We start from the raw sequence: 11,583 nt of genomic DNA, 5'->3' as shown, positions 1-11,583 counted from the left end.
TGCTCCCGAGCCAAAATGGCCGCCAAGTGGAACAGTTTCGTTTTACAGTACCGTAGGAGCGCGAAACTGTGGCGCGCATGCGCAGTACGCAGAATGCCGCGTCGATTTTTTTTGTGGACAACTGGAGGTTGGTGACGTCATAGCTGTGAAGCGACCCCGCTGTATATGTGCGTGCGCGCGCGCGCGTGTGTCTGTGTGTGTGTGTGCGCGCGCGCTCAGTATTTCTGTCCACCAGCATCAGAGGCGGTGGGACTCAATGAGTTAAAGGTGCCTTTTGTGTGTGTGTTTTTATTTTGTTTTCTTTTTTCATTTCACGGGGTGTGTTTTTATTTCCTCCCGTGCTGCGGTTGTCGGTTGTGAGCTGCGCCGTTAGTGCGGTCCTGGTTTGTTTATAAAGCGGTGCTGCTGAGCGGAGAGACTGAAACGGATCCTGTAGTCTACATGGCCGCGCTGTTTTACAACGCGTCGCCTTTCTAGGCTTGGAGAAAAGCCCGCTTTCTGTGTGTGTGTGTTTTTTTTTTTTTACACCCCTCTCCTTTCCTCCCTCCTTTTTTTCATTGCAGCGACACGGGGTTATTTCTCCATCGCCAGCCAGCCCTGCTTCCAGTTTGCTCGGCGTTTGGAGAGCGTGGTGGCTCGGGGAACAACGGGAGCACTCTGCGCGCGCCACTCGGCGGATTTGATGAACCATTCGCACATTTCCATTAGCAGCAGTGACATCCAGCAAGGAGAACATGCTGCCCACCTTACTGTTCGCCCTTGGATTCATTCTCACTCTGGAGGCTATTCCTCACACCCAAGCTGTTGAAGGTAAACGCTTTGTTTGTTTGTTTGTTTGTTTGTTTGCATGTTTAACCCATGCATTTGCAAGGAATGCTTGTTAGTATGTGTGTGTGTGTGTGTGTGTGTGTGTGTGTGTGTGAATTCCTAATGCTGGACTCCCTGGACCTGAAACGTCTCGAGACCTAACGCTGAAGGAGGACACCCTGTTTCTCCAGACTGTTTGTATAAATGCTCGATGGAGGTTTATTATCATTCTGGATCCCGTTTCCATGTCACTGGGCGACATTGTTGCCTTCTGTGATCCGCTTGTTTACCATGGAGACTCACATCCTCAGGACATGCGTCGGAAAATGCTTCTAGATTATCCTATAGACATGAAAAGCCTGAACAGAGTCAGTGCGATTAGAATCATAACCTTGATTGGATCATCTTCTTCTTCTTCTTCTTCCAACTGGGCCACATTTAGATCCTGTCGCTGTTGCTTGTCAGTGATCTTGTCTAGGCCGACAATTATTTCTTCTGTAATATCTCTAGCCTATCGCCTCCTATATGAATCATCTATTATTCGATTAATCCCTACATCTTAGACTATTATAACAGCAACAATGTCTGATCCTTTCCATTATGTGTGTGTGTGTGTGTGTGTGTGTTAATGTTTTTTTTTTTTTGGGTGTAGAATTGGTAGATATAGTAATGTCTGCTCACATCATCTGCGAGGATGATATTTGGCCTGGGCTAAATTATTCATCTTGACATCACATGGGTTTTTTTTTTCTTCTTCCTTTCTCCCCCTCCTTTCTTTCTCCAAGCTGTTGACTACAATGTCCTAAAGGTCCTCCATTACAGTAAACACGAAATAAGCTGAAATATTGACCGTCGATACTCCTCTTAACGGTGACCCGTTGTGTTACTGTAAGCGAGCCGATGTATTTCAGGATGCCGTTCTATCCCTGTCCGTTTTCTCGTGATTAGTCCGTGGCTCACGTTAAAGGGAAAATCCTCCCCGAGCCACTCGCGTCGAATCGACGTGACCTCGTTATCGGCGTCCGAGGTTTACTCCGAACGAAGCGGCTTCCTTTGACCTGTTGGTCTTTTTTTTCTTTGCGTCCACGTTAACGCTTTCATACGTAGCCAGCCAATCCTGATTTGACTGCCTGCTCTTAGTAGCTCCAGTGGGAATTAACCTTTGCTTCATCTTTAAAGAGACCCAAAGACAGCGCTGCGGCAGCACTTTACTCTTTCACTCTTTGTTCGCTGCTGTAGCAAATGACAAGCCGCTAATGTCGCTTGAAATTTCTTAGTCGTCTTGGCTATTGCTATCGTATATGCGTGTGCACTGTCCAGAGGTTTTTCTTTTATTTTTTAACTTCCATTGAGAAATGGACGTCGCGCGCCATATATAGCTAAATTAACTAAAGCTAACTAGTTAAACAAATGAAACGAGGCACTAATCAGTGTGAACATTGGTTGTTTTTGATTTGAGGCTTCGTTGGCAGATTAGTAAACTGTACTAGCTGCGAACACCTACAAAATGCACCTGTGCTGTCTGCCGTTTCTTTCCGAGCTTCACTTTTCTTTGTAAATATTTATTGGGAGTCGTATACGACGGGACGATGTGAGACATTTATACGTTTTTCTTCCATTTGTGCCTGTCAAACAGTAAATGGGAACTAATTCCAGGTGGAAACGTTTGAAAGTTGTGAATAGGGATGGACGATATAGACGTGTTTTTTTTTTTTTTTTGGTGTGTTGGGAGGGTGGGGGAGGGGGGGGTAAGGATATAAATGACAATATGAAAATAGTAACAAAAAGATTGATCCAAAAACGTAATCCTGATCATCATCAAATACTAAACTGTACCAGTTACGTAGACTTAAAAAATGGAATATCAATTTTATTCACAAATACACCGATACTCGCAGGATTCGCAATCTGTCCCCAGGGGGGGAAAAAAATAGATATGCTGTAAAAAAAATAAATAAATAAATAGTTCTGTAAAAGTGCGTATGATCTTTAAACAGTGCAGACTTAGCAAGTCTTAAACGGTGCTGCGACACATCAAAACAGTGTATAGACACGGTAATGATTCGAGTTGACCGCGAGTTTGAAATATAAACACTGATTATGACGTTATTCTTAAACTACATACTCGGATTGGAACGCCTTCCGCCATGCTTGTTCCCGTTCTACGCCCACGTGGCAGCGCGTAAACGTGTCGTCGGGTGTATCGTCGGTATGGCGGGATGACCCATTCTTAGAGTGGGGAGAAATTGTACCCGTCTGTCATGGACGATACGGTACGGCACGGCCCTACTTGCGAGTTTGAAACGAAAGAAATGTCGGACCACGCTCGCCATGAGATCGGAATCATCTCTCACCTGTACGCTCGAGCAGATCCGGTTCCGAAGAGTGGGCTTCCTTGCTAATACGTCCGTCAGTTCCACGCGACCGCGTCATTTAGCTGCGTCGCATTGTGGAACTCCGCGTCCAGCCGCCGTTGGTCGTCTTCACTCCTCCTGCGCCGGATTTCTCGTTATCATGACGTCGGAGAGAGAGCGGTGAGCGAGAACAGAAGAACCCGAGTGTTCTCCTGCGATATTTTTTTTTTTTTTTCCTGTTGAGTTCCACTGTAACTGTTCTAGCTGTAACACGCGGCCGTTAACTTCTCACAGGAAGGATGAAACTGTAACACCAACCGACAAATTAGCACCTGAATCAACACGTCGCAAACATTTCCATATCAATGCGTTTTTCAAGCCAGGCCTTTCCTTTAATGTTTAAGAGTAGACGATACGAAGATGCACAAGATCTTTTGCTCCGGTCCTCGGATTCATCGGTCGGGCTCTGTTTAAATCGCTGCACATCAGGCAGCGAGAGATGGGAATGTAGAAAGAGGATCCGCTAGACATTTCTGCCGAAATACCCCAAATTCTTCCAGTGACAAGTGCATAAATTATGCATTCGTTTTTCTTCCGAGGCTTTTGTAATCGTGGCCTGCAAAGGGCATGCATGATTTAAAAGATGCAGATCAGCACCTTCCTCTGCGTTTTTTTTTTTGGAAAACGCTTTTGAAATCTGGTCCAGAAATTCAGTCTCGTCCGGTACTCGTTGTAGTCGACGTCGGGTTTGTTTAAGTGCGTTTTATTAACTTTGCTTTTTGTTGCTTGTTTAGATCCTTGTAATTACGTGCCCCTGTAATGATAGAGTCCGTTTTCAGTAAATACAGGGAAAGGAAGGTGCATTAAAGTAAACAAAAAGGCACGCGATTTCTCGCATCATGCTCACGTCTTATGCATTACAGTTGAACAGGAAGTCGCGTGTGTGTGTGTGTGTTGCATTGTAAAGATACATGCTCAAGTATCCTGAGTTAATACTTTAAAACAGTGGTTCTTAACTGGGGGGGGCGCGGAGAGATCGGAAAGGGGGCGCAAATTGTTTTCAAGAAAAACCAACACAGACGGGACGTTATTTTGGGTACTCGGTGTATCCTATTGCTTTTTAGATCGAACGAGAAAACCCTGCGTTCCCTCTCCCTCTGCGTTTCCTTTTTTGCTGGGGAGAGGCGGAGCTTAGCTGCCTTTTATCTAGCGGTCAGTGCGGATCAGTGTTGCCAACTTGGCGACTTTTCAGACCCCTTTTTGCAGAAAAAACAAAAACCATCTAGCGGCTTTTTGGGCAATCCTTTGCAGCTTTCGGCACTCGCACCTCTCCCCGCGTCTGCTCTGTTCAGTGAGGGGCCGAGAGCCGGAGATCTAACAATGTCGTGGCTAACGAGACGCGCCCTTCGTCCACATTTACATGGTAAATGGTGCACGTATATAGCGCTTTTATCCAAAGCGCTTTACACTGTCTCGTTCACCCGTTCACACACTCACACTCGCACACCAGTGGTAGCAGAGCTGTCATCGGGAGCAACTTGGGGTTCAGTGTCTTGCCCGAGGACACTTCGGTATGTGGAGTCACGTGGGCCGGGAATCAAACCACCAACCCTACGATTAGTGGACGACCCGCTCTACCACCTGAGCCTCAGCCGCGAATGTTTCTAGAACGTAAGACGAATGTCATGCAGCATGTTTTACATGTAAAATAGTCCACGTTATTACTCTTGCTCAAAGTAATTATAGTGTTCGGAAACATTTTTGATCATTCGTGTTCCAAATCTGTCCGTCATATGGTTTTCTAAAAGTTATTTTGAAAAAAAAAACTCAAAAGTTTTGAAAAGTAATTAAAAAAAGTACAAAATCTATCTATGTATCAAAAACAGATTATTGATTAGGTATATATGGACAGATTTTATATAGAATAGATCATCATTATACCCGGTCTCCTCCAATATCGGGGGGCGTAACACATGATACGGGGGGCTTGGGTGCTTTAGTTACAAAAGGCTGAGAACCTCTGCGTTAAAACAAACGACGAGAATTAAACCCTGGAAGAAAATATTCCACGAGGTCAAAGGGCATTAAGAGTAGAATGGACGTAAACACTGCTATCAACAAGAGCTGATTGGGATTGTTGCATAAACAAAGTTATCAAGGTGCCACCTGAATGTAATCTCAGTTACACTGAAGGGAAGAAAGCGCTGTAAGGCACATTATCCAGACTTTATTTTATTGATTTTTTTTTTTTTTTTTTTTGCAAGTTTCGCAAGGAAGTGTGCTTTCGCACCTAGTCGTCCATTTGCCGTGTCCGCTTCAGAGCAAAATCGATCCTTTTAGTTCGTTTGCTATGTAAATGCGGCAAACAAACGAGCACAAGAGCAGTGGCTGAAGCGTGTAGGACTGAAAACGCCTTCAGGAAAAAGTGCCAGCGCTGAATAAATGATTCGATAATTAGACATAACTAGTTCGACATCTTGTGTATCGCGTCCAGTGTCTTCTTTTCTTTTTGGCCGTCGTTCAAATATCCAGAGCGAATCATGGTTCCGCTCCGTTCCTCGGCTCAGTTTATCGGCTCGCGCGTATGTAAAAACCCAAAATACGTGACGCGTTCGGTTCATTTCCTGCAGTTGAGTTATCTGGGGTCGAAATGCTTTCTTGCTGCAATCGATCCACGCAAGAGTTCACTTGGAACCAGACCAAGAATATTTCACTCAAACGGTCTCGGACCGAGTGTTTTGTCCGGCACCCGATTGCTGTGTTCTCACCTGCCTTAAGAACTACACCAGAGGGGGAAATGCTCGGATTTCCCAGGGGAAATGCATATGTGAAAGCATGTCTGAAATCTTGAGGTATAACAAGGATGATCTTGGTAGGTTCTTCCGAGTGATGGACGGAAGGTGGGATGCATAGTTTTGCTCAGGTGTACGCTCCTTTCTACGAGCGTCTGCACCTGGCACAAAGGAGAGTCCACCACGGAGGATGTCTGCCATGGCGCAGAAAGAACCCGTCTCCAAGCTTCCCGAACTTAAACCACAATGGTCTTAGTGAAACGGTGATGATTGTCTACATCGGCTTTCGGAAAAATGTAACGGATACTGAGAGGAACTTTGGAGTTTTACTTAACTTCTAAGGAAATCTGTGTTGGCGGTGGTTGAAGATAATGGAGCTTCAGGAGTTGAACTGCATCAGACGTTGCCTCGGGACTGGAGCATTTTACTTGGCGTATTACAGGCTGTGTAGGTTGCTTAACGGTATTAAAAGAAGTACAGAACTGAAATTCTGCTTCGGTTCATGACAGCAGGCAGGAGTCCAGGGTACATCATGAAGGTGGATGAAGCGGGGGGAGAGGACACACTGGATTTGTAGACTTTGGTATCAGTGACTGGACAATCGGTATGAGGATTTGGCAACGTCACGGCTTGGGAAATTGTTGAAAACTCATAGAATGCAAGACCATACAGATGATCTGCAGCTCTTCAGTGGAAATGCCTCAGATTTCCATTTTCAGAAAAGGTTCCAGATTCGTGACCCACTTTAGTTAACCCTTGGGGAACCCTTTTTTTTTTTTTCTCGAAGAATGTACAAACTAATCTAGCAAAATATGAACAATATTTTCTTTGCAAGAAACCGTAGTTGGTAGTTCTGCTATGGAACTGTGGCGGAATCACAGCTGTTTTGTTAAATATCTAACAACAGTTCCTCTAGTTTCCTGAGGTTTTTTTTTTTTTTGATCTGGTTTCCCACCCCACGCATTTTTGCAATAGCATAATCCTGACCACTGGGATGTGAAAACCTTTCCGACGACCGTCTTGCGAAAGCCCCGTGTTGCTACATTTTCAGTAATACTGCTCCAGTCGAGTTCTTCATCATGGTTGGACCGGGAGTCAGAAGGCTGAATCTCATCACGCTGACAAGTTGAACAGCAGGTCATACCACAGTCCTGCCTCCCTTCACCGACACTCGAACCACAAATGGACAAAGTCCTCCACGACTTCCAGATGACAGTGATTCATAATGAGACCGCTATACTTTTATAGCCAGGATAGCGCAACAAATGATAAGGAACTATGCTGTTGGGAGCATACGCTCCCTTTCGGGGAATCTATACTTTACAGAGGAAAAGAGCGCTTTTGTTGTAACATGCAGGCTTGTAGTGAAGTGTAGTCGTTTTACTGAAGGCCAGAAAAAGTTCCTGTGAATCTAATTGTCTTGGATAAGTCCATGAACCTTTTAATGAAAAAAATATGTCCATGTCCAGTTAAAAATAAATAAATAAATAAAAGGATATGGATTCAGTTTTAATTTCCTGTAAAGATTTCTCTAAGCTTTGAGTGGTGTTCTGTGTGTGTGTGTGTGTGTGTGTGTGTGTGTGTGTGTGTGTGTGTGTGTGTGTGTGTGTGTGTGTGTGTGTTTTTGTTGTCTACTTTTTATTTAATTTAATTTTTAATTCTTTAGCTATCCCAGATGCCTGGTACAAGCAGATTTCATGTTCAGGCTATGACTACGTTTACATGGACAGCAGTAATGTAATTATTGAGCTTACTCTGAGTAAGATAATAATGTGATTAAGGTGTTTACACGAGCCGCTTTTAGAATACTCCTGTCGTGTTCACGTTTTACATGTTCAAGAACATAATTAGATTATCGGCACACGTCATTACGTCACCGCGCCACCCCGTCCCTCCAGTATTTCAGGTATCGACATACAGTTGGTCTTCGTTATGGTACCATATACACTTTTGGGTGTTTTTATTTCATTTTTTTACGGACGCTTTAAGTGCAGTTAATTATCTGTCATGCTGTACGTGCTAATAGACGACTGATCAAAGCCGTGGGCTGCGTCTCAAACCGCGTACTTACCGTCTATATAGTAGCCGAGATACATGTGTTTCTCCCACTACAGGCCTATAGTAGGCAAGTATGCGGTTTGGGACGCGGCCGAACTCTCTTGTTCGCAATAAAATGTTGAGCACTGCCGTGTGTGATCGTGTCCTGTCACAAAACGCGGTGAAAACTCTCACACGACGTTCATAATGTGATTAAGGTGTGTACATGTCTGTAATACACCTCCACTAAAACAGGAGTACGCCACCTGTCTTAATTCGATTAGTGCTTACTTCGAGGATGACCTTAATCAGATTGAGGTAAGAAAAAATTGCTGTTTACATGGTAGTTTCTTAATCAAAGTCTCGTCTTAATCGGGTTAAGAGTGGATTATTGTTGTCCATGTAAACGCAGCTTATTACGCGTTTATTTTAAATCTGTCCGACGAATAACTTAAACAGCCATGGACCTGCTTTTCACAGACCCAACTTTGTTTGTTTGTTTTGGTTGTGTTGCTATGTTTAAAAGTTAGCATGCTTCTCAATGCCGTGACACACCACGTTGCTGTAACTATAGCTGACGTTTCCAAATCCCACCACCTTCTACACTACAGAGATCACCCGAGGCACGATGTAGTTGATGGAGGAACGACTTTTACTCGGTGGATCAGTTGGCGTGGATGAAGGACAGATCGTTTGGGACACCGGAAACATTGGTTTGTGGAAACACTGATGAAAAGTTTGACGCAATGCCGTTCTATAGCTCTCCCGGTCGTTATGCTGTTGTATATATCAAGACAAAATCGGGACACTAGCCGGGTATTTTCATGCAATATGAGGCTTAGTTGAGAAGTTCGCCAACTTCTTGCTGACTTTTTTTTTAAATTTTTTATTGATGGCACAAACACGATGTGATGCATGATCAGATACTTGTTCATCTGTGTTAATGAGCTTAACTAACTAGTTTGCAGTACCGTATTACATTACTTCGCGTTCCAATTTTTAATATGGTCGATGAGGGTTCCTGCCAACCAAAATATGGAACTGGGTAGCTATAAACGTATGATTTGTCAGTCTTCATATATGGGTGTAATTGAACACTACGCCCAAACGTGGACCTTCTCTAAACTGCTGCCACAAAAGTTGGAAGTGCACGATCGTACAGGATATCTTTGGATGCTGTAGGATTACACTGGAACTAAGGTCCTGTTTACAGTAGTGCACTTTCGTTTTAAAATGAAAACGGTCCTCGTCCGCACTGGCGTTTCCGCTGTGTTTCAGAAACGATCTCCGTCCACACTGCACGCATGTCGCATGACCATTCATGCACACTGGGCACACGGCGCAAACAGGAAGTTGGTTGCTAGTCAGTGGCAGGCATAACAAACCGGCGTTCCCTGTTAAAATGAGATGTTGCCGATTGCTCTAATCATAGCTCGCCTCTTGCGCGTGTAGGCAGCTGGAGTGTTATAAAATACAGAATTGAACTGCATAACGGCTGCTAAGAATGACAACAACGCCGGCAAAGCTTGCGGTTCGGTCTCCGTGGCGTCGTGTATACGATGAAGGTAGCGTAACGGTCGTATGGTAGGGGCTTGACGAATCGGGGGAGGGTACGCGATGATCCAGAAGACCCAAGCGAATGTGGGCGAAGCCACGCCTTCATTTTCAAAAGTCTTCGTTTTGGTCCGTTTACACTGAAACACGAGCCCGGAGTTTTCAAACAAAAACGGGGTCTTCGGCGTTTCCAAAAGTCTCCTCCGGAGATGACGGGCGCAACCGTAGTAAAAGTTATGCGTTTTAAAATGGAAACGCGCCGAAGAGGCCCAAACCTGTTCCAGCTTGCCAGTGGCCCGATGCATGTAGACATGGTTTGCCAAGGTTGGTGTGGAAGAACTCAAGTGGCTTGCACAGGGCCCTGACCTCAACCCTACTGAAAACCTTTGTGTTGTATGAACTGGAATGCAGACTCCACGCCAGACCTCCTCACCCGACATCAGTGCCTGATCCCCACAGCCACGCTCAAACCTAGTGGGAAGCCTCGGAAATCACATCACATCACATTTGGCTGTGATGGTCAGGTGTCCACAAACCTTGGGCCACGCTACACGGACAGCTTCCTATAGATGGGTCACATGGTGATATCGGTACCTCGTATGTTTCAGACCGCACATTCTCGTACCTGTAAACACTACATAATTCACGTCACCGGTTGTATTACATAAGAGCTCCTGTCTTTTAGAGTAATCGTGGCCGAGTATTAAGACCCGCATTCCGTCCTGTGCAAGTGTCTCTAGAATGACTGGTGATATTTTGAGTAAAACCCGAGGAAATTACAAAAAGCAGTCTGCAAATTTGCTAGATAAATGCGAACCAGATGGCTCTGGTATGACTGTGGGGTCTCTTTGCTACAATCCTGGCTTGACTGGAGAATCCGTTCTTCTGTTTGTTTATGTATCCCTGTGCCTCACGTACTATATCATTATGCCATTTCGAAGCAGGAACCTGTGTTGCCACACCTTAGATATTTACGCATTTAGTGTCTCCCAGCAGACTGGGGGATTAGCGTAAAGACGTGCATGCCTTTCAGCTGGGCTCCTTGTTGATGAGCGCGAGTGCCACCAATGAAAGGATGTTTGTTGTTGGTCGTAGGCAGGACGTACTATAATTGGTGTTTTCTGCATGCGGCTTCAGTGTTTACTCCGTTTTAGAGCCGAGGGCAAAGGGTGAGCAGATTGCTACATGGTGTTAACAGCGGAAGGTGGGTGGTGTCGATGTGGCAGTGGCAGGAAACGTGTAGGTTGTAGACAGACCTGCTTTGAAAGAGTTTCTATCTCTAGGGAAGGCCCATGTGTATCTAGTATTGTTAAAAATACACGCGGTTTAATGATCATCTCAGGTTGTGGCACAAACTGGCTTTGCTTTTCCTGTCTTCCGTGTCACATGACGCGCGAGCTTTGCCGCGCAAACGTCGCAACCGTTTGCCACGTTTGCTTTGCATCCCACTCAGACTTGTGAAGACTTAATTCCATTCTTTATTACGGCATTTGTTCTCTCTCTCTCTCTCTCTCTCTCTCTTTTTTACACCCCCACCACACACACACACACACACACACACACACACACATACATTCCCCTCCTCGGCCTCGCCCTCTGTCTTCCCCGTGAACTCTTCATCTGAGACCCGAGGCTTAATCTGATTGTGGTAACATGAAGGTGATGATCTTGTTTGCCTGCAACTCTCCCCTCGACAGCTCGAATACACAAGTCTTCCAGCTTTCCTGTACCTGTACAAGCACTACACTGGAGAATGAAAGTCGCGATTGGAATGTAATCAGGAACATCTCATGCACAAGTGTGCACATGAGTTTTACTCGGCAGAACTCATTAACGAGTAAATGGAGTTAATGTGCAACACCAGGCACCGTAAAGCACGTGGGTATAATACGTGGTGTGTACAAAACACTGCGACGTGACCAACGGAAATGGAGCTCGCATGGCTAAGAGAAATGAAATGATTGCGCTCAGTAAAAGCCTTAATTTAAACGAACAAAACAGTTCATCTTCATTTGGGAGATATTTTAAAATGTCCATTG

The 11,583-nt window shown here is 44.9% G+C and overlaps 1 protein-coding gene across 2 annotated transcripts in view; it reads left to right on the top strand.

The window, feature by feature from the left end:
• The first annotated feature begins 220 nt into the window (after positions 1 to 220).
• The window catches only part of lrp1ab (low density lipoprotein receptor-related protein 1Ab), a 152,368-nt gene continuing 141,005 nt past the window's right edge, over positions 221 to 11,583 (top strand). For both annotated transcript variants that reach the window (XM_017487059.3, XM_053686225.1), the window contains exon 1: positions 221 to 810. In XM_017487059.3, the coding sequence (XP_017342548.2) occupies positions 735 to 810 (76 nt within the window). In that variant the 5' untranslated portion in view covers positions 221 to 734. The remainder of the gene's footprint in view (positions 811 to 11,583) is intronic.

This window comes from Ictalurus punctatus, chromosome 15 (assembly GCF_001660625.3).
Source record: "Ictalurus punctatus breed USDA103 chromosome 15, Coco_2.0, whole genome shotgun sequence".
Lineage (NCBI taxonomy): Eukaryota > Metazoa > Chordata > Actinopteri > Siluriformes > Ictaluridae > Ictalurus > Ictalurus punctatus.
This window is presented reverse-complemented; position numbering and strand designations above follow the sequence as displayed.